The sequence below is a fragment of the Coffea arabica genome, chromosome 3c (genome assembly GCF_036785885.1).
Source record: "Coffea arabica cultivar ET-39 chromosome 3c, Coffea Arabica ET-39 HiFi, whole genome shotgun sequence".
NCBI lineage: Eukaryota > Viridiplantae > Streptophyta > Magnoliopsida > Gentianales > Rubiaceae > Coffea > Coffea arabica.
This window is the reverse complement of record NC_092314.1, coordinates 41377631-41402619: the sequence shown is the minus strand read 5'-3', so window position 1 is coordinate 41402619 and position 24989 is coordinate 41377631. Positions and strand designations below refer to the sequence as shown.

General features: G+C 34.7%; 1 protein-coding gene across 1 annotated transcript; it reads right to left on the bottom strand.

The window, feature by feature from the left end:
• Positions 1 to 23900: 23900 nt before the first annotated feature.
• Positions 23901 to 24467, bottom strand: LOC113735959 (uncharacterized). The gene is made up of 2 exons (XM_027262917.1): positions 24095 to 24467; positions 23901 to 24031 (listed from the first exon to the last, which is right to left on the bottom strand). Exons 1-2 carry the CDS (start codon positions 24465 to 24467, stop codon positions 23901 to 23903), a joined length of 504 nt encoding a protein of 167 aa, XP_027118718.1.
• Between the last annotated feature and the right edge of the window lie 522 nt (positions 24468 to 24989).

Genomic DNA, 24989 nt, shown 5'->3' with positions numbered 1-24989 from the left:
AAAATCACATAGCACTTGCACAAAAAATAATTTCAATCATAGCACATGAAACATGTACTTGATACTCATCAAAAGTGAAGAGCAAAAATGAGAGCACAAGCAAGAGGTCAAACGAGCTCCACGGTGTCCACGTAATCATCCGAAACATGTACAATCACGGCTATCTATGTATTCAGCCAAGGCAAATAAGAAAAATATCCTCTTATTACCCACACTCAAAAGCCACAAGTTCAAGTCGAATTAAAAGAAATTTTCTCGCTTAATTACTGAAATAATACTCAAGGAAGACTCAAAAGTCATTTTCGAGTCAAGTCGTGGCAAGAAATTTCGATTTTAAAGAGAAGTACTATGCTTAATTTTTTGGCACGAAAATCAAGAAAAGAAAAAATTATTTTCATATTTTAAAACTTTTAATTCTATACCCAAGTTTTAAAATATAAATGACCATTCACGTTTTCTAAATTTATGAAGTGAAAATCCATCAAAATGCTACTTAATTCATAGTAAATATTGAAGTTAAAAGTTCTAAGTTTCGAATATGAATCTAGTGAAATTCCTCAAGGGTTACTCTAATTAAAACGCTTCATTTATGGTTCATTTTCATGAAAATCCAGAGCACAAGACTAGGAGGTGAAATCCATTTTTTTAGTATGAAATGAGGTGCAAATAATCAGGAAAGTTAGGTTTGAAACCTAGAAAATATTCCCAAGCCACTTTTTAAAGCTTTTGCCTTTTTATAAGGAAAATTTAATTTTGGCAACCTTTTTTAAAAATCATAACTTGAGTTTCATAAGTTCAAAATTTGCAAATCTTATACCGTTGAAAAATAGACTCAATGAGTTAAAACTCTCTAGAAGACACTTCTTCCAGATTCAAATCAGAAATTGATCAAATCTTAGCTCCAAATCACTACTTCAGTAAGAATAGGGTAAAACAGTCTTGAATTTTTGTGAAATTTGAAAATTTAGCAAAATTCATAGGAATCGAACTAGCTCATTAAATTTATACTACTGAAAGAACTTCAAATCTAGTTTCAAACGCAATAAATAGAACTCAATTTAGATTTTTCTACGCCAAGATAAAACAGTTTTTTGAAAGCTGATTTTTGAAACCTAGAACACAAATTCCAGCTTTGGAACTCCCAATGCAGTTTCTAAATCAGATCATAACTGAGGCTACACAAGTCCAAATTTAGTGTAATTTATGGCGTTGAAAACTAGATTCAAAATACTAAAAATCATTTGAAGAAACTGTCTTCAAATTCATTTCACAAGGGGAGTGAAAATGAGCTACAAACTGCAGCTGTGTTTGTCTCATGATTATAATAGTAAGAGAAAACAGCCAGTAGAATAAAATAAATAATAAATAATAAATAAAAGAAAATTTAGGTCCTCACAAAATTCACATGCAATACCGATAATGAGTATACTAAACATATTTCATGAATTCAAATATATTTATGAAAAACTGGGAACCAAAAGACCATATATACCAACAACATAGCAAACGGATAGTTCATCATTCAATCAAGGAGAGCTTCATCTTAATCTTCAAGAACCACCATTTCCGCTACTTAAAATTAACATGCACTGGTTAATCCTCTTGTATGTGAAAGAAATGAAGTTTTTTGGAGGAGTTTTACCCTTGATTGAGCAAGAAATCTGAAAATGAATACAGCTAAACCTCCCTATTCCTCTCGGCCTTCAAGTTGGAAAAATGGATAGTTTCTTGCAGGTTGTTTTTCCAGCTTTCAATCTCCCTTTCTCTTGGTTGTGGCTTGATGTTTTTAGGAGGGATTTCGGAGAAGATTTTGGGTTGAATTGGATCTTCCTCGCAGCCACCAAGCAAGGGAATGTTCCTCTCTTTCTCAAGACTCTCTCGGCTCAATTTCTCTCTTCCTAGTTGATAGAAACTGATTTGTGTTTTGTGCAAAATTTGTGGATGTGTGCCGACTGGAATGAAGCATAAAAGAATCTAATTGGTTACTAGTGGCAGACAAGAGTAGATTAGATTAGTTTCTCTCGGTTCCACATAGAAAACAATAGGAGGTACCAGTAGATTGTATAGCATTCTCAATTCCTAATAGGAGACAATAATAAGTACTAGTATATTATCCCATTATCGGTTCTAATGGCAGACAAGACACATATTGGTAGTTTCAATCCTTTCTTTTGGTTTCATGTAGAAGCCAATACCAATTCATAGGAGTTTTGATTTCTAACAAGTACTAATAGTTCCTTTTAGTTTCTAACTGGAATGGAAAATGCAGGATTTTGATTCTTGCATATGTTAGGCATTTACAGCATTCAAGCAAATGTTTTCCACGTTTTTTTTTTTTTAATAAAACAAATTCTAACTAATACTAATATTTAATGGTGTGAGTAATACAATTTCCTAAGGCAATACCGGTTTATTTATTAATAAAAAAGAGTAATTAAACATGTAAAAGAATTTATCGGGTCCTCACAGATTCCCTATAATATTAGAAAATTTATCCACAGGGATATCTTTAGGCGCTTGAGCCTCGTTCAAGATTTTGACCAATGTTTCTCTATGTAATTCAGGGGTCAAGAGCAGGTTCAGAAAAGAAATCTGAGCAGACATTTTATCCAACTACTCTACTATTTTGTACTCACTTCTCTTCAGCATCTTTGAAAACTCCGTAACTTTAACAAAATACACCCTCACTCAGTCGCCGGCGATCACTCCGGTCTCAAAATTTCAACAAAATACACATCCACTCAATTTTTTGCATAGAATCCGTTTTTGAACTTAATTTTTACAAAAAAAATGAACCAAAAATGATGAAATTGCCAAAAAATAACTCAATTTTTATTTTTTTGAAATCACTATGACCTTCACTCAAAATTATAAAATTTATACCAATACACTTCGTATGATTTTTACAACATAATTATGAGCTGAAATCAATAAAAAACAACAACAATATGACAAAATTAAAGCAAAATAGTTCAAAAATAAAGAAAAATTATTCACATGCTTTTTAGGCTCAAAACTTCAAAATGTTTGAACAACCCAACATTTTCAGGCCTTGCACTAGCCATAATCATCTATTTGAACAAAAAATATGCACAATATTTAGCTTTTTAATTCAATTTTTCATTTGAGCATTTTTTCAAATACTCGGCATGCATACATCAAAATTATTTTCTTTTCCCTAAACTGGTTTATGTCTTATCCTAAATCTTCAACAACATAACAATAACAACCAAATCAACGAAAACAAAGGCAATTAAACAACAAAAACACGGATTTAATGGGATTAAGAGCTAGAGAAAAGAAGAGAAAAAAATACTTCAATGGAAGAGTTTTGGTCCCTTGGTTAAGAATTTTGATGAAATTCCAAGTCTCAATTGTCCAACTGGTTGCTACCCATTTTTTTTTTACGTTGTGTGTGAATGTATTGGGAGAAGAGAGAGGGTGCCGAGTGGAGGTTTTTGTTGTACGAGTGTGTTGGAAAATTCTTGGGAGAGAGGAGGGTCGAGAGTTGGAGTATTGGGTTTGAGGGAAAATAGGAGGTTTTTTTTGTGTCTTCTCTTCTTGAGGGGAAGAAGAAAAGAGCCAAGAGTGGAGTTTGTTTTTGTCTTGTGAGATTGAGATGGGAAAGGGAGATGGCCGAGAGCGATTCTTGTGAGAGTATGTGATGGTGAAAAAATTGAGAGAAAGTGCCGAGAGGGAGAAAGTCCGATTGGGAGGAAAAGTGGAGAGTTTCTTTCGTTGTGTCTTTTGGAAGAAAAGAAGAAGCAAGGCCAAGAGCTGGAGAGTTTTATTTTTCCTTTTGTCTGTGTTTGTTTAGTGGAAATGTTGAGAGAGAGTCCTTTTGGGAGTTGTTGTTCTGGTCAGAAAAGAAAAGAGAGAGCCGAGAAAGTACAAAAGAAGATGACTGGAGTTTTGTTAATCAAATGATGGGTTTTTTCACCAAATGGAAAGAAAGATCCATGGAACATTGAGTGTAAAAATGGATCAAGAGTGTATTTGGTGAAAGAGAAATAATTAGGGAGAGATTTTTATCTTCTCTTCTTTTCTTTTTGTTTTCTTTCTGTTGTTTTTTTTTTTTTTTGTTTTTCTTTTCTTAAAACAAACCTGCAAAAATTGGGAAAATACACATTAAAATGTAAGAAAATAAATAACTCATTAAATAGATAAAAATTCAAGAAAACATTAAAATTTGACAAAAATTTGGTGTTTATAAGATAGACGACATACAACATTTACTGTGGTTTGACTCTCCCATTGAACCTACATTCACGGAGAGAAACATGTTCTTTATTATGAGGGGAAAATCATATACAATAATACAATTTGAACTCAAAGCCAACCCTTGTATACCATCTCTTATTTCCCAAGAACTCTCTCTCATCACTCATGTATAAGATTACATGTCATCTCCTGTGTGATCTTGCGTACCCTTATGTAGTATACCAAACTACCTATTTATAAGAAATATTATTTGGTCAAAAATTCAAATAACAATAGGAAAACAATTTTAATTCCTAGACTTGTACAAAATAGGAAATAACTTCGAATTTTAAACAAAATATGAAATTGCTTGACTACTATTTCAAGTAATTAAAACTAATTAAGAAACTAGTTACTTCCATACAAAATGAGAAATTTGTCTAAAAAAATTAAGCCAATTTCCTAACAAATCTCCACTTTGGCGAATATTTCTTTTAACAACCATTTGCCTTTAACTACCAAATAATATGGTACCGAACTACACACCCGAATCAATACAGTTCTGATAGCAAATTAATTCAATCGGTAAATGAACATGTGTAGTTATCCTGAGTCCAACCTCTAGTTGATTCGTAAGAAGGTACCTCAATTCACTATCTTCCTTGTAGGATTTTTTTCACCACAACTTACAATACGGGATCCTCTTCTGTGAGTTCTAACCCTAACCATTGAAACAACCAAGTGATACAATCATCATATTTTTTTTCCATCCTCAGGATTGTCTCGCCATGTGTAGTTTTCAAAACTTCACCTAAAACGAAAAACTCACAATTATCAAAGTCTTCTGGTGCATGGAAATTAGATTTCTTTGTTTCTTCGAGACACTTGTCACACCACCCAAAAAATATAACTGAAATCTAAAAGCCACTGGGAGGTATAAGCAAGTCTCCACCGATTTATATTCAAAATTAATATTGGATTCCACCTTTTTCTTGACTCTTGAATCACCTGTTTAGTTCACCGTCAAGTGTCACCATGCCTTTTGACTTTCCATTATTCATTTTCAATATTTTTTGTCAAACCATTAAAACAAAAATATCATTCATTAAATTATTCAATTGGTAACAACCACCAATCTACTTGATCTCAATAGTTAATCAGGATCCAATTTTGAATAATCAAACTCTTGATGTAACCATTTAGTATGTTGGGATCCAAGTGCTTGTAAGCAATTCAGTCTCGCAACCAAACTCTAATATCAATTTGATAGGGAAAAACACTTCGAGAGAATCCATCAAAAAGGCCAATATGTAAGTCAGGAACACAATTCTGACCTAAAAGTTTAAGCCATTAGGTCTCGGACCCTTACTTGCATATTAACCGCTCTTTCTCCATCTTTTGGACCAATGTTGGACATAATCCTTTACTCATGAATCTAACAAATCTTCCTCTTCCTGAGTAATCCTCACATTAAACCCAAATTTACAATCCCTTATTCGAATCCACTTTAATACTCAATGCAAACCCACCTTATTACCAAGGTCACCTCTTCTCCCAAACATGGACCCACTCTTCTTCAATATCCAAACTACATTCTGGACCTCTGCCAACCCTTGGCTCCTTGGTCTAATATCAACTAGACCCTCTGCCAAACCTATGACACACCTGGTCTAATACCAACAAAATTTCTTGACACTTCGGTCCACCATCAAAAAGAAAATTTTTATCGATTCAACTCTGAGAAGAATCTACTTGTCCACGAGAAGCCCAGTCTCGCAACCTAAAACTCTGATACCACTTGTTAGTATCCAAATGCAGAATAAACAATTATTGAGATATCAAGTACACCACAATTTAATGGCAAACAAGTTACAAACATGAAAGATAGATGATACACAATATTTAACGTGGTTCGATTTTACCATTGAGTCTACGTCCACGGAGAGAAATCTGTTTTTTATTATAAGAGAAAAACCCTTATACAAAAACATAACTTGAACCTAAACCCAACTCTTGCATACCATCTCTCATCTTCTAAGAACCCTTTTTTATATAAGGCTACATGTTACATCTTGTGTGCCCTTGTATAGTAGGTCAACCCATTTATTTATAGTATTTGGCCAAAATTTCAAATAACAACAGAAAATCAATTCTAATTCCTAGACTTAAACAGAATAGGAAATAACTTCTAATCCTAAACAAAATAGGAAAAAATCCTTGCCTCCTACTTCAAGTAATTAAAACCAATTAGAAAACTAGCTACTTTCATACAAAATAAGAAACCTGTCTAAAAAAAATTAAGCCAATTTCCTAACAGTTATCATAATTATCAGCATTGTAACATTGTCCTTAAATGAAAAGAGGAAACAATTACGTTCTTGAACTTAAATTATTTGTAAAGGGAGGGGGAGGAAAGAAGCAAGAAGAGGAAACAGTGACCGTGAGATTTAAATCCTAATTATCATACATGGAACAAGTCTGGTAGGGGAAATTTTACGCAACAAGGGAAAATCTGAGTGGATATCAATTTTGAATGATGGCCTTTCTCATGTAAATGGAGATGAAAATAGTAGTAGCATCTTGCAAATACTGAAGTTGATCTTTGATCATTTGGCGACTCTTGAAGCTAGAAAATGCTTTGCTTATTGCTCAATATTTAACAAGGATTTCAAATTGAAAAAGGAACAACTGGCCTAACTGTGAATGTCAGAAGGATTTTGGTATTCAAATCAAGGAAGTGATGTGACGGAGAAAATCGGGGTAAAGATTTTCCACATTTTACTGCAAAACTGCTTACTTCAACATGTGGAGAAGGATATATATGACAATGTCATTAGCTGTAAGATGCATGATGTTGTGCATGATCTTGCAAGTTCTGTTTCAAGTGCCAAAAAAGATGCCTCACATTGAGCGCATCGAATGAAGCACCCCAAAATCTATTGGAAGAAAAAGCAAGAAATCTGCACACGTTGTACTTGAAATATGATGTTTCTCACCAAGTGTTGCTAGAGTTTGTGTTCTTGCGTGTACCAAATCTGGAGGATGCAGATTTTCTTAAGAAACTGCCCTCCAAAATCAACAAGCTAACACATTTAAGATACCTTACTGTGTCAGGAACCCACATTAAGGTTCTGCCAAACCGCATTTGCAAGCTGTATAATTTGCTAACTCTGAGGGCCCTCCATCTATTTGGTTCTATTGATAAGTTTCCACAAAATTTTCAAAATTTGAGACACCTTCATTTTTAATTTCCTGAAAGATTTCAAATGCCACTTGGGATAGGAAAACTGATTGATCTTCAAACATTGTCATACTTTAATGTGGATCAAGAGAAGGGCCGTAGAATTAGCAAGCTAGGGTGCTTGAATAACCTTGGAGGTGAATTGAAGATACGCAATCTAGAACTAGTGAATGATGCAGAAGAAGCTAAAAGTGCAAATTTATTTGGAAAGCCAAATATCTACAAATTGGAATATTATTGGGGAAGAAATAGACAAGGTGACAACCAGGACAAAAATGTACTAGAAGGCCTCCAATCTCACCCAAATATAAAAAGCTTGAAGATGGAGAACTTCATGGGCAATGAGTTTCCTTTGTAGGCTATGAAAATGGCTGTGAACACTGAGAATACGTGGTCATTACTTGAAAATTTGGTGGAGATAGAACTAATCCAGTGTGGAAGATGTTAAAAAATTCCAATGCTTGGGCATTTACCATTTCTCTAGTGTCTCAGATTGCAAGGGCTAACTAATGTAAGAACGGTAGCTCCTTCATTTTATGGAACTGATTACTACATTGGATCGAGCTATAGTAGTATAGGAAGAGCCATATGGTTTCTGGCACTTGAAAATCTCATTCTAGAGGAAATGATGAGCTTGGTAGAATAGATTGATGTTCCAGATATGCCATCTTCAAGCTATAGTAGTATAGGAAGAGCCATATGGTTTCTAGCACTTGAAAATCTCATTCTAGAGGAAATGATGAGTTTGGTAGATGGATTGATGTTCCAGATATGCCATCTTCAAGTACAACAGCATCAAGTGAAGTGAGCTTCTTTCCTCGCCCCCAAGACTTGGTCATCAGGGATTGCCCGAATTTAAGGACCACTCCAAGAAAATTCCGTTGTCACACTGGTTTAAGCATGGCGGGTGATAGCAGCATCTTGCATTGTCAAGCATATGCAGTAATGTTTTCACTCTTGAAAAATTAAGTATATTTGGCCTGTAAGATCTAACATGTCTTCCAGATTGTTTATTTCAAAACAAGCCAAAGCTTGCACATTTTAGCATGGCCTATTGCTCAAGCCTAACAAATATTGCTTCAAACTTGTCAGGTTGTGCCAATTCTCTTAAGATATTGGAGATTGAGCACTGCAACAGTCTGGTTGACTTGCCACAAGGATTACACACCCTCCAGTCACTTCAGAAACCAACAATAAATGGGTGTGGTAGTTTCAGATCCATACCAGTGCCAGAGGGCCAGGGCCAGGGCCTTACTTCTCTTTGTAACTGCGAGTTTGCTGGTTGTTATGGATTGACCAACATCCCAGGAGAAGCATTGTAGTTTTGCACCTCTCTGGAGTCTTTGTCAGTAAAGTACTGCGATGAGCTTGTAGCTTTCTCGGTGGATTTGCAGAAGTTGAATGCTCTCTCATGTGTCTGGCGATAAATCACTGTCCGAAATTGGATATGGTGTCCAGAGGATTGTGTGGTCTGACTAGGCTAAGGCAATTGGACCTTGGTTGTTTCTTGGAGTTTGGATCATTCCAAATCCTTTTCGATGGCATTGAGCAGAATCTTTCGTCCCTTTACAAACTAGAATTGTTTGGGTGTTCTAACTGGGATTCTCAACCTGATCAACTTCAACAGCTCACATCTTTGAAACAATTGGACAAATGATTTTGGAGTTGAAACTTTGCCCAATTGGCTGGGGAATCTTTTCTCTCTCGAAACTTTGAGGCTGTTCAATTGCGAGAAACTGCATTAGCTGCCTTCCTTAGAGGCCACGAGGCATATGATCAAATTGAAGGAATTTACAATTACAAATTATCCTCTGTTAAAAGCTAGTTGCATCCAGAGAAGCAACCCCAACAGCCAGTGGTCCAGGATTTCTCATATTCCCACAATCGTAATGGATTAATCATAAGTTATGGAGAATACTTCGAAACTTTCTTGAACGTTCAGGTGAATGTTCAACTCTCCGAAATTTCCGTTATACTTCTATTTGGTTTCACTTCTAAAATTTGGCTATCTAATTCGTTACTTGGCATGTAGGATTCCTTCCATCTTTGGTTCTAAATCGATTAGGGATCGGTGTATCAGGGGATCGGGGATTTTCTGTGCTACATCTATTTCAGGTGATTTCTTGGACATTGCTTTTATGACTGCAAATTTGTTAAGGAGTAGGAACCACCAATCAATCACCCCTTGCTTTTGCTGATTCTTCTTTTACATCTATTGCAAGTCCTATTTACCAAGGTAACTTATGACCAAAATCCTGTAAAGATAACCTGGCTAGTTCCTATTCAGCTTCAGATGAAACTCATAAATCTTGATAAAAAATGACTGCAAAAAATAAAATCAATATATGTTCTTGATTGTTCAAACCATATCAAAATGAATCCTAAAAAGATACACAGCAACTAAGAAATTTTGAAGACAAACACCACAACCAAAATAAAAATCATGAAATTACAGTTGAAGTTGAGCAGAATCTATCAGCTGATTAATTATAAGTTTAATTATATCCCCATTTCATTGAGAAATTTCAAGTTCTTTTTGCTTATATTTGTGATCAGTGTCAATTTACTTTGCTGCAGTAGAACGAATGATTATGTTTACCTTCCAGGCCCTGATTCATCATGTCACAGGCTATTGGCACAGCAGCTATTTTGCTCGAATCTCCTGTACAAAATTCAAGATTTGCTCCTTGTAGAATAGCTTTATGATTCTGTTGTTTTCAGTCACTTTGTCATAAAGGGGTTCTAAAGCTGAATGTTTCTCTTTGCTATTGCTATATGATTTTTGCATCACCTCAATCTCATATGTTCCTTATATTATATGGACTTGACTCAAGCTATATATGCTTGTAAAGCTATATATTAATTAAAGCTGATTTCCCACTAAATTTTAGGTGAACTCTTAGGTAAATTGATGCTACTCCGTATGCTATCCAATGTCTAATTTTTTATGACTAAGATTTTTTCTTAGTTCAAAGGTAAACTGAAGAACTGAAATTCTTTGACTAATAAATCTCCCCATAAAATAGAAATTATGAAAAACTTGGAGATAAAGTATAGATAATAATTCAGAGCAATTTTCATCATTTTGATAATTTGATTAGAATGCAACTGCAAAACCAAGGATCATATCTTCGAAGGGCTTCAAAGAAGGTAGTTTATACATGGGTGAACTACCAAACAAAACTCTCAATTACAAAACTTTCTACACTTGCTATAGTGAGCATGTAATGACAGGCATATTGGGAAGCATCACAATTTGAAATTTCCCAATTGGCAAATGTTGAAAAACAGGATAGGAAGATTTGCAAAAAAAAATTCAAATTTTGTTCTGCTTATATCAGGATTTTCAATCACCTTTTTATCTCATATACACTACATCACAAAAAAATGTTACAGTAATTATTTCAAATAACCTCATATCCAAGCAAATGCAATTTCTTTCAAGAAGATAATGTGAAAAATAGTTCAACAACTTGCTCTAAGAAATACTCTATTAAAATTCCATCAAACAGCATATCATAGCAACTCTATTTCATCTGGCATTGATACAAATTGACAAGCATTTCCAATTTTTTTTAAAAAACCGAAAAAATTCCCGTAAGGGATACTAACTTCAGCCAAGAAAAGAAAAGCCTCACTTAACTAAACTTCTATGTACAAAATTTCCGAGTTAACTAGCCACAGTGCCTTCAATTTCTTTATTAAGTAAACAAACTACTGGTCCTTTTGCCTCAAAATCCTTATTACAAGGAAAAAAATGAAAACAATCACAAATCAAGAACTATTACATGCTAAAGAAAATGAAAGATTGAAAATAATTTTTTTTAAAAAAAAGGTTACCATATATATATATATAACACATTAATTGCTTGATATACTTACTTGGAAAGATAGAGTTCTGTAGGCTAGGATTTTAAAATACATGCAGCAAGAAAACCTGAAGCCAAAAAAAAAAAAGAAAAAGATATTCAATAACGGTCATATAAGGTCTACAGAGTTTAAAAGAAAATAAAAAGAACGATTTCCAAAAAAATAAAAGAACTGACATATTAGGATTGAGGAAAACAAAATCCACCTACTGAGTTCCCTGGCGATCAGAAACGACCATTTTATCTCTTCCAGCAATAGAACTCCAAAATTGTATACATAAAACTTTTCATATAATAATTAAAACAATGTCTTTCCTCAGAATCTACTTGTATATCCATTCATTTGCAAGGCCTCCAGACTCATCCATCCCCATAAAAATGCTAATAGCTCGTAACAAATAGCGAAAACAAAATTCCACATGATTGTGCCTAACAATTTGCTTAGAAACCACAATCATCAGTTCAAAGTTGTGGAAACCTTGAAATTAAGATAAGTTTATTGTTTGCATGATAAGACGAGTGGCATATGAATTCTTTATATGATATAAAAATTTCTAGACCTTTGGGAAATCTTAATGGTTGCAAACAGGGTAATGGTTTAAACGGATATTGAATTTCTCAAAGTAACACTGCATTTTCCCATTAGTGCAGAAACTTTTTTTTAAAAGAAAACTGCTATAAGTAGCTGATTTTAAATGTTAGAGTTAGAGTACAAAAAATTAACGACCGAATGCTCTAAAATAATATATTAAACTTCAGCTACTGTTTGGTTTTACAGTTCCTCTTTTTCAAGCGGGAGAATTGTGGGATTGAAGAAGCAGAAAGGGAGAATGAGAGATTTGAATCCAAGATTTCTAGCTTTTTCGGGTAGTTTTATGGATCATTAAGATAGAATTTTCTAATAAGATGTTGGAATGCCATTAATTCTCCAAACTCAGTACACTATATAGAAGGCGCCATGAGAAATAGGCAGTTGAAGATCTATTATTAATGTTGGGTAACGAACAAGCTGTAATCCAATTTTGAGATGGAATACTATATTCAAAATCTCATTAACTTTCAACTGTATTAAGAAACAAAGTAAAATATCTAACTGTTTTCTTTGTTGCACAAATACAAAAAGCAAATTAAGTGTGTTATCACAAAAGGCAAAACCAAAAATCATACCTTCTAAGGGTTTCTAAGAAGTTAATTTATAGAACACTAGGTTTGATAAGAACAAAAAATTGCATTTACTATTGTTGTTTCGTCACAATAATTGAAGAGCAAAGAACGAAAGCCTTCCATGTGATTTTAACCCCTAGAGTTGATTACACAACTTAATCAGCACCATTTCTCCTTTTCTGTAGTAAAACATTTGTCCAACTTGACCGACCACAGGTTCAAGTTTGATCTTCAACCTGTACAGGTAATGTGAAGCAGTAAACATTTACACCTAGCTAGCCTTTACTCTTCTCCTGTTTCATGCCCTAGACTTTTATACTCTACCATGGTTGTTGAGCAAAACTAAGCTTTCATCATATGTAACCACTTTCTCAGAGTAATCTTCCAGATTGTTAATACAAGAATATGCAAGGGATTCATGTTTCGGATTGTAAAGTGTCAACCACCTCTTAAACATGCTCAAAATTAGGCCGTCCCTTGATTCAAATAAGGGCAAATTACATTTTACCCCTTATAGTTTAGTGTTTTTGTACATAATCCCCCTATGGTTTGAAAAATTATGCATAATCCCCTTATGATTTGGATTAAGGTGTCAAAGTTATGGAAATGATCATTCGTAATGAAACCTTTAAAAATATTGAAATTACCCTTGTTTCAAAATTAAAATAATTAAAGTGATCAAAATATATAAACATAATATACATGATAGGGTGCATTTTAGTAGGATATTTTGGATAATTTTGCACAATTGTCTAACTAAATATTGCATTAATTGGGTGGATTCTACTCAGATATGGTTTTGGTACTAATTGCAGGAACTGATGTTGAAAAATGCTTAAAATCAAAATTTAGAGGATTCGTCGTACGTGGGGCACTTCAAGCAGTGGGGTCTGCTTGAGAAGATGAAGAGATTAAATTGTAATAGATTGTATTTTATTTTATGGAGGGAGTTTGTTTCTTTGGGAATACCAACTTCCGATAAGAGGAAATCCCTTCCTTGTATTTCGGGGGTTACCAAAAAAGAAGGGAGGAAGTACTAGACTCCCAGGAAGTCTGCTTGGTGGGGATATTGGGAGATTTTCGGGCCTGTTTGGAACCTGAGTTTTTTGGGAGTTTGTCTAAAACTTTACTGTAGTGCACTGTAGAAGTTTTTGAAAAAATTTTGTAGAAGTTTTTGTAAGGTGAAAAACTTTTTTGTAGAAGTTTTTGAAATGTTACTGTAGACGTTTTTTGGATTATTTTTAGAGGTATTTTTAAAACATATTTTTGAGTATTTTATAATTTATAATTTTTATAATTTTACATTTTTAAATATTTATGCATTTATAATACATTTATAAATATTTAGAAATAAATGTATTTATATATTTATATAAAAATATATAAATGTATTATATTATATATAATACGTAATATACATATATTTATAAATGTATAAATGTATAATTAATATAAATGTATAAATGTATAATTAATATAAATGTATAAATTATAAATGAATATTATATAAATGTATAAATTATAATTTATAAATTTATATGATGATTATGTATAAATGTATTAATATAATTAATATAAATGTATTAATATTATGTATAAATGTATAATTAATATTGTTTATAATTTATAATTTTTATTGTTCAAATATTTATATGCATTTATAATACATTTATAAATAAATATATTTATATATTTATATAAAAATATATAAATGTATTATATTATATATAATACATAATATACATATATTTATAAATGTATAAATGTATAATTAATATTGTTTATAATTTATAATTTTTATTGTTTAAATATTTATATGCATTTATGCATTTATAATACATTTATAAATATTTATAAATAAATATATTTATATAGTTATATAAAAATATATAAATGTATTATATATAATATAATACATAATATACATATATTTATAAATGTATAAATGTATAATTAATATAAATGTATATATTATAAATGAATATTATATAAATGTATAAATTATAATTTATAAATATGTATGATGATTATGTATAGCTGTATTAATATAATTAATATAAATGTATAAATGTATTAATATTATGCATAAATGTATAATTAATATTGTTTATAATTTATAATTTTTATTGTTTAAATATTTATATATATTTATGCATTTATAATACATTTATAAATAAATATATTTATATAGTTATATAAAAATATATAAATGTATTATATTATATATAATACATAATATAAATATATTTACAAATGTAATAATTGTATATTATTATAAATGAATATTATATAAATATATAAATTAATATATTATAAATATATAAATATATAATATTATGTATAAATGTATTAATATAATTAATATAAATGTATAAATGTATTAGTATTATGTATAAATGTATAATTAATATTGTGTGTTAATATTATGTATAAATGTATTATGTTATACATAATACATAATATAATTGTATATAAATATACATAAATATATATACATAAATGTGTAATATATATAATATGTCTTATATATATTAAATATATAATATTTATATAAATGTATAATTACATATTTATATTAATATTAATTTATATGGTATATATTATTTATATAAATATATAAAAATATATTTTAAATAAAATTAAATATTTATAATATGTTTAAATAAATATATAAATATATAATATATATAATAAATTTTTGAGGGTGAGGGACTCAAAAATTCAACAAAATTTTTTGAGGTTACCGGCGGCGCCGGGAGAGGTGGTGGAGGCGGTGTCTGGTGTGGTGGGTTGGGTGAGGGAGGAAGAAAAGTTTTTGAGAAATTTTTTGTGTATAGATTTTTGAAGTGTGTAGGTAAAAAACTTTGAAAAGTTTTTTGGGGTTCCTGTAGCAAAAGTTGTTAAAAAATTAGTAGGTAAAAAACTTGGTAAAAAACTAGGATGCCAAACAGGCCCTTCGTTTTGGTTTTAAACTTGGTTTTTTTTTCTTTGGTTTTGCTATGCTTTGTAAGCAATCAGGAGAAAAAGAAAAGGCCACGATTGTTGACCTGGTGAATGGTTTTTCTTTATTGTTGACTGAATTGAAGAACAAGCCAAGCACTTTCTCGTATGCTTTGTGAGAAACCAACAAGAGCTGCAATTGTGGACCATTGAAATTGCTTTTCATTCTTGTTTGACCGAAAAATTGGAAAAGGGCATTAGACTACTCTCTGTACGATGGGCTTTGAGGACAATTGACAGCAATTGACATCAATTGTTCCTTTTTGGGTTGACCAATTTTGGGAAAAAAGGAACTGGCGACTCTTTTCAACTTTTTCCGCATGGCTTGCTCTCTAATTATGGAGAACTAAACTCTTAATTCTAGTCAAGGGGTTAATTGATAAATTGGTTCAATAATTACTGTGAAATTTAAATTATTTTTAATTATTTTCTTCATTTATTGATATTTATATGTTTCCTACTTTTAATTGTTATAGCCCTTGTATATGATCGATTAGTGCGCAATAATTAATTATTCATATAGGCTATTTGACTAAAAAAGGGTAATTGAATTTGTAATTATTCGTTATCTCTATCTCAGTAGCAACTGGCGTAATTAGGTTTATGTCAAGGAAACATACAATCTAATTTAAACAAACCCTCGTAGCGTGTTTGTTAGTTAGGATTGAGCCTTTCTAATTATTAATGCAACCTAGAAATTAAATTTTACGGTCGTACCTAGGGTTGTTTTTGGGTTAGATAAATAATTAACGGTCGTACCTTGGCTATCGAGAAATTAAGGAAATGTTGGTTGTTTATCGCGTGTATGACAACTATAACCAATCTATTAAAAAATGTGGAATTATCTGTGAATTGATGATCAGTGCATGAACCATTTCTGAAGTGTACCCTTGGTTAGAGTTCTCCTAATTATTTTTTTTTAATTAATTATTTTCTACAGTTAATTTATTGAGTTAGCATTTAATAGTGAAAATTCCCATTAGTCTTGACTCGAAAGGAAACAAATTTCTCCCCAATCCCTGAAAAGATGACCCTACTTGCCACTGTCTACGAGTTAGTAAATTCAGTTAAATAATTAATTCAGGTAAATCAGATTAAGCAAACCCTTCGGAAATAGGGTGAATCAAGTAACCCATTGCACACCTAGGGTCCCTGCTCCAGTACTAGAATTGATTATTGTCTGCTTCAAGTGGTAGTTAGGTTTTATTTATTATTATTACGCAGGATCGGCACCTGTCAATACATGACACACTAATATTGTATGATTTTATATTTTACCATATAACCCCTTTATAATTTAATACTTTACCATATAACTCTCTTATGATTTTTAAAATATACACATAACCCCTCTGCGATTAAAAAATAATTTTCAATTTTACATAGGAGTATTTTTGACATTTTATGTGACTCCATTATGGGTTGCAAATTCCATTATTTAGACATTTTAATTTAAATCATGAGAGCTTATGTATAATTTTTGAAACCATTGAGGGATTAAAAACACTAAACTACAAGGGGTAAAGTGTAATTTGCCCTTCAAATAATGGTCTGTAGTGTGATACATGACCACAAGACAATCCAGTAACTAATATCACTTTTGTCCAAGTTCCTTCCACATATTCCTTCATAGTCCAAAGTTGTGTATATTGACAAAACACAGAAAGACATCCTCCTATAATCAATAATGTCCAGTTATAACAACCCTCGTGTTATAAAACTAATAAAATGAAACACTATAATAGGAATTGAAATATTAGGAAAATGAGTAGAGAAATGGAGAATGATTTTCTTATTATTCCAACTAATACAAAAAGTAATCCCAAGAGGTGACAAAGTACCTCTATATATAGGTACTACAAAATTAAAGATGTATCAATTATATTAAACACTCATTACTACAAGAACATAAATAATCTATGAAACGGTTCTTCCAATACATGAATGGGTTTATGGATTGAAACCGTTCATCCATTGTAATTCTTTTACATAATGTAGCAATGAATTATGAATTAATCCCCTTGGGATCAATGAATTATGAATTAGTCCTCTTGAAAATACAAATGGACATCCACACTTTTAATTGTTTCATAACACTCCCCCTTGGATGTCCATTACACAAAGAATATACCTCATTAAAACCTTACTAGGGAAAAATTCATCGGGACACAAATCTTAGTGAAGGAAAAAGAGTACACTATTTCTGTGTATTAATTTCTTCCTCTGATGTAAACATCATTTGAGATCTTTTAATCGTCGCATTCCAATATTGTTCACCAATTTCTCAAATGTTACAGTCGGCAATGCCTTGGTAAATAAATCTGTCAAATTATTATCTGATTGGATTTGTTGCACATCAATTTCACTTTTTTTTGCAAATCATGAGTAAAAAGAATTTTGGTGAAATGTATTTCATCCTATCTCCTTTAATATATTCTCCTTTCAATTGATCTATAAAAGCTGCATTATCTTCATATAATATAGTTGGAAAATTTTCTTTTTCGGAGGATAACCCACAACTCTTCCGGATGTAGTGGGTCATTGATTTTAACTAAATACATTCTCGACTGACCTCATTAATTGCTATTATTTCAGCATGATGCGATGAAGGGGCGGCTACTTATTGCTTTGTAGATCGCAAAAAAATGGTTGTACCTCTATATGTAAATAGATAACCAGTCTGGGATCCTACTGACAGGGCGTCGAACCTGTGCAATAATAAAAATAGAACCTAACTACCACTAAAAGCAGTCAATAATTAATCTTAGGTACTGGAGTAGGGACTCTAGGTGTGCAATGGGTTACTTGATTCACCCTGTTCCCGAAGAGTTTGCTGAATCCGATATACCAGAATTAATTAGTTGACAAAAATTACTAAATAGTAGACAGTGGCAAGTAGGGTCGTCTCCTCAGGGACTGGAGATATTTGCTTCCTTTAAATTCCAATTGGTAAGGGGGGATTTCACCGGAATGAAATTAGCAACACTTAAACAATTTAACAAAAAAAAATGAATAATCAACTAGCACAAATATAGTAGGAATTAAATCAAAAATAAATAAATTCTAACCAAGGATGCAACTACTCAGGCACAGTCCATTTATCCGATCATTGATGCAAGAGAGGTTCACTTAATTTATTAATAGGCTAGTTATAGCCATCGATGAACTCTAATGACCAATTTTTTCTTAATTTATAGATGACCAATGTACAACCATTAATCACCCCTAACCAGAAAAGTACTCCTAGGTACGACCATAGAAATTAATTTTTCAATTGCATTAATAACCAGAAAAATCTAGCCCTAATCAATAACACACTACGAGGGTTATTTAAATTAGATTGCACGTTCCCCTAATGTGTAAACACACCAGTTGCCACTAATATTAATCAATCAAACAATTATGGATTTAATTGATCAAATTGGCACGAGATTAATAAATCACATTGAACATCGGGCCCTTGACATCCAATTAATAAAATAATTCCATGAAAATTCAAGCAGACAACGTGCAAATATTAATAAATAAAGGAACACGTGAAAACTAATTAGATCTCACAGATTTTCGGGACTGCGCCGTCGAGTTGACCCTTGACTAGATGGAAGGCTTAGCCACGCCGCATAATTAAATCACCACACGAATCAATGGATTGCAAAGGCATTGCGTTTTTACTAGAAAGCAAGGAACAAAAGATGTTTTTCCCGTTGGGGAATATTATCGAACACCTGGCGTGTGTCAGAGGCCAGTCAAAAGAAAGAAAACTAAAACTAAACTAAAAACTAAAACTAAAAGGTGGTACTTTGCTTCTGTACGTTGTCCCTTTTAAAGCAACAAAAGAAAGATGACTAAAAGCTATCTAGGTGGTCCCCACACATGTGGACAAAGCCTCCAAATTACTTCTTGTTCCAAGTCTCTCTACGTTGCTTTCTTTGAAGCCCAAATGACTAAATGCCTTTCACTAGCTTGTGGTCCCCACCAATTAAAGGGCCCAAGGGTTGAAACCCTTAGAAGTCTCCATTTTCTCCATAAAGTCCCTCCTTTCTGGTAGATTTCTGTTTCATCCCTGAAATTAAATCCAGATACCAAATATAAGTAGATATCAATAATTAACACAATATTTGGTAGGGATAAAAGGGGAAATTAATAATAAAATTACTTACAAATAATGCCCTATCAATTCCCCCCACACCTGAATCATGCTTGCCCTCAAGCATGGGAACAATTCAACTCAACAATGGCTCACTTTAACATTATCATTGCTAGCTGTGCTTATACCAAAAATCAAGATTTAGTGGCTAAGTGTCAAGTCATATCTCACTCGGTTAGCTCCTAAGTTCATAGACCCGTCCAATTCATGACTAGCTCACCTAGGAAATCCAAATATTAACTAGCAATAGTCAGCAGTTAAGTCAACTGGCACCCAAAATCTCAACATTACGAAGCAAGGATCGGCAGGCCAACATGGTCATAAACTCACATATTCTCCACATCTGATTTTCTTTTCTTTTTTTTCTCTCTCTCTTTTTTTTTTTTTGGATTGCACGAATAATGCTTAGTCCCGAGCTATTCAAGTCTTTTGACGTGAACTCTGACATTTTTAGATGAAAGAGCCCAGTTACTCAACTTTTCATAACTCCAGGACCATTTACTCATAGATATCGTCACTTTTTGATGCGAGAGCCGACACTTGTGGGGAAGACTCCCGGTTACTAGGTGGCGATACTAGCGGAGTATAGCCATACGTTATTCACCATAAAACACCAAAATACCAAGTAATTAAAGATCATAGCCAGCGTCATGTCCTAAATATGGAGAACTAAGGTCAACAGGAGACCAATCCACACAACAATGCCAGCAAAATATTTACATTGCCTAAACAAGTTAGCCATAAATTGCTCCAAGTCGTTAAACTCAAAGTATTCACCAAGACAGCATGCTTTTACTTGCCACCGAAACTCAACTCCTAGTATAAACTACAACTAACAAGAAAAGAGTGAGCTGCCAACATAGTCACCAAGATAGAAGCAAGGGAAAGACACCCAAAAGGGATAAAGGACCAACACCTAAACAGAAAACAAAAGGAAAACAATCAAAAAATGAAAAACGGAAAATATCTAGCACCCAAACTGACCCCCCCACACCTAATCCACACATTGCCCTCAATGTGAAAATATAATAGCAGGAAAAGGAGAGGGGCAACGGTACTTCCCTGAAGTCGTCAAAACAAGGGTGGATCGGGCCCGAATGGAGGAGCAAATCCCGTATGCTGCATAAAAGCTGCCAGATTCTGCGCCATGCTATGCAAGTTGATGCCAATGTGGGTCACGCGAGTCTCCAGTCTCTCAACGGTGTTTCGAAGTTGAGTCCAATCCTCGGCCATAGGGTTGGAATGGGACGGAGCGGAGGACGATGGGTCAGGATCGTCGCCCTCAATGGAAGCTCGGGCAAAAGATGACCTAGGGGGAAGGCGTAGCGGTCCCGGGGGAACAACCTCCCAACCATTGTCACCCTCCCGAACTAAGCCCATTTTCTCTAAGCACGGGATATCCAAAGGCTCCATTTGACAGGCTATATGCAAGTTGTGGTTAGAAATATCAAGGACATGCAAATTAATAGCCAAGTGAGTAATGTAAGACCCAAAAATCAAGGGGCGCTTCTTTTTAGGCAAAATGGACTTGAACTGAGACGCGAGCCAACACCCAAGGTTAACCTTAATATTGTTATGCATGCACCATATAAAGAAAAATTCAGGCTTAGACAGAATGCCCGAACTATCTCGCCTACCCGAGAAACTATAAGCCAAAAAATGGTGGATATAGCGAGAGGCCGGGTCCTTCAGATAAGAACCCTTAGATAGACGAGGGTCATAGTTATCGCTGTCTACGGACATCTCATCCCAAATAAAGCGATAGCGGGAGAAAAACGGCTGGACATAGTCACATGCACTCTCGACATACTCCCGAGACTCAGCATAGGCAGGATCAATAAAACCAAGGGCCAGGTTGAAGTCGGTTATGAAATGGTGGAACTCCTGACCCATTAAACGGAAACGAATGACATCAGGGGTAGAAACTGTGTAACCAGTGGGAAGGTCGAATTCAAATGTGGCATAGAACTCCCTAACTAATTCAACAAAGGCTGGGAGGTCAGTAATACGAGAATAGAGGAGCCACCCAATGGCCTCAATCAAATCGTCAAAACCAACTCGAATGTTTAGGAGGCCCAAGGTGGCGGCGTCCCGATAACGGCATGGAATAATCCGCCGTTCACAAGTCGCAGCATATCGCCGCTTGTCGGCTGCCCTGGTGAAGTACAAATGACCCCCAAAATGTGCAGGGTTAGAGATATGGACGCCTCTTTGTCGCCCAAGACGAGCCCTCCTCCCAGAGGAGGAAGGTTCGTGCGAGGGGTTAGAGACGGGAATAGTGGGTTGGGGTGGTGGGGGCTGTGATTGCCTAGGTGTCCTAGACTGAGACGAAGATCGAGGCCTCACCATGGTGACCAACAGGCAAACCAAAACAATAGAAAGCACAATACAGGAATCCAAGAGTTAGAAAAAAAAACCCCAAACAGGTCAGGTAGACCCAACTGATTGGCAATACACAAAGGGAAAGGCACCGTAGCCGTCCAATTGACTAATAATGCGGATTTGACTCAAAACGTGAGAAAGGACTCAATTGATGCCAAAAACTGCCCCCAACAATTGACACATGGAGACCAATGTATGCATCCCAACCATGCCCAAAATGACTTCAATAGTACGAGAACAGATCAGTCACAGAATCCTAACACAACCAGTACCACTGGTGCACAATAAAAGTAAATCAGAGCAACAAGCAATCAGTCACGAGAACTGCTTAGACCATGCAACCAATGTCAATAAGCAAATAAAAGCGTTACAGGCGCCCCAATAATCAAATATAAGCGTCACGGGCGCCCCCTAATTTAACCAGCAATCGCAGCAATATTACCCACAATTTGACACCAATTATATGAATTAGACACAAGTGGACCAAAAACCGGAACCACTGTCTCTAAATGGACAGTCAATGACCCAATACAATTTACCAAATTAGCAACTGAGCCAAGCAACAGGCAATTCCATCAACCGCCGAATGGAATTCGAGAAAATAGTAAAAAGTTTGGCAAAATCGCAACCAGTACCACTGGTGCACCCACAAGATGAATAAATGCCAGGCCAAGTGCTACCACCAGTACCACTGGCGTAAACACGGAGAAATTAAACTAAACAGTCCAACACTTCAATAAATATCGGAAAATTCCCCACCTATGGCAGCAATTAAACCCACATTGGTCAAAAATTGGCCCTAGAAATTACCCCAAATCAACACTTGTGTTTATCCAACAAGAAACCCACACACAAAATCCAACAATTAATGCCAATCGGGAAAGAAATCACAATACCTCTACCTATCAATTTAAACAGGTGGTGATGGGCGGCAATGGAGGAGGAAGAGAGGCGTGTTGAGGGGGCGGCGTACGTCCTGGCGTCGTGCGAGGTCGTACGCTGGAGAGGTGGCGCGCGGCTGGCAGTGGTGCGTGCAGGTGGAGCTCGCGCAAGGGGAAGGTCGCGTGATGGCGATGAGATGGCGCGGCTTGAGCTGCAAGCTGGCAGCGCGCTGTCGGGCTCGCGGCAGCTCCTGGCCGCGAGGTTGCAGTCCTTGTGGAGGGTGGCGATGCCGCGGCGGTCGCGAGCTGATGGAGACTGTTGGCAGCGGACTGAGCTGAGGAGGAGGCGCTAGCAGCGGCGGCGGGGCTTCGGACGAAGGAAAAGAAGGAAAATGGAAAGCAGGGGCAGCGGGGAAGAAGGAAGAAAGAAAGAAAGAAAGAAAGAAGAAAAAAAAAGGAAAGAAAGAAGAAAAGAAAAGAAAGAGTTTTTTTTTTTTTGGTTTGAGGGTTTAAAAAGAAAATAATCTTCCCCCCCTTTTTTTTATATGAGAGGAATAATAATAACAAAAAGAATAATAATAATAATAATAATAATAACAATAATAAAAAAAATTTATTTGTTTATTTATTTATTTTTTTACTCATGGTTTGCGTCGTCAAATACCACGTGGGCACGCCAAGATTACAAAACATCCACTGACCTCAGGAGACACAAACACCGCATGGGCACGCTAAGATTGGTCTTTGTCCTCTGATCTCAGGAGACACCAACACCGCGCGGGCACGCCAAGATTGGTCTTCGTCCTCTGATCTCAGAAGACACCAACACCGCGTGGGCACGCCAAGATTGCACTTCCTGGGCATAGTGAAGGAAATATTAATATTGATGCTACCCAACGAGGGAGCGACAAAATGCAAGAAATGAACAACTAAAAATAATAAAATCAATATTTGGGTTGCCTCCCAAAAAAGCGTCTTTCTTTAGTGTCTTTGGCTAGACATAGCCCATAATTTACTTAACCCAAACAAATTGGGTTCTCCAAATGCATCGTCTCCACCCGCTCAACTGGAGCCCCATCATAATATGGCTTGAGACGATGACCATTCACCACAAATTTTTTCTCCGTCCTTAGACTCTGGATCTCCACTGCACCATAATCAAAAACATTAGTTACAACAAAGGGACCGATCCAACGAGAACGTAACTTACCTGGAAATAACTTCAACTTCGAGTGGTACAGTAGAACTTTTTGCCCACATTCAAACGTCTTCCTAGAGATCTGTTGGTCATGAAAAATCTTATTTTTCTCCTTATAAATTACCGCATTCTCATAGGCTTCATTGCGAATCTCCTCCAACTCCTGTAACTGTAACTTCCTTTGAATTTCGCCCTCCTCAATATCCATATTGCATTGCTTAACCGCCCAAAATGCTTTATGCTCGAACTCCACGGGAAGATGACAAGGCTTACCAAATATCAACCTATAGGGAGACATCCCTATAGGTGTCTTGTAAGCGGTCCTGTATGCCCATAAAGTATCTTCCAATCTTGAACTCCAGTCCTTCCTATCAGGGCGGACCATCTTTTCCAAAATGGACTTTATTTCCCTATTCGAGACTTTAGCCTAGCCATTGGTCTGTGGATGGTAGGAAGTGGAAACCTTATGAAGTACACCATATTTCCTGAATAAAGCAGCAATTGTCTTGTTGCAAAAATGCGTCCCCCTATCACTCACAACTGCCCGTGGCATTCCAAATCGCACGAAAATGTTAGACTTTATGAAACCTGCTACCACCTTAGAATCATTAGTGCGGGTGGCTTTTGCTTCCACCCACTTAGAGACATAATCCACTGCTAGTAAAATATATAAAAATCCAATAGAATTAGGAAAGGGACCCATGAAATCTATACCCCAAGTATCAAAAATTTCAATGAAAAGCATGGGCACTTGTGGCAGTTGATCCTTTCGGGATAAATTGCCTACCCTCTGACATTTATCACATGTCTTACAAAACAAGTAGGCATCCTTAAATAAGGTAGGCCAATAAAATCCACTTTCCAACACTTTCCTCGCAGTCCGTTTAGGTCCAAAATGACCCCCACA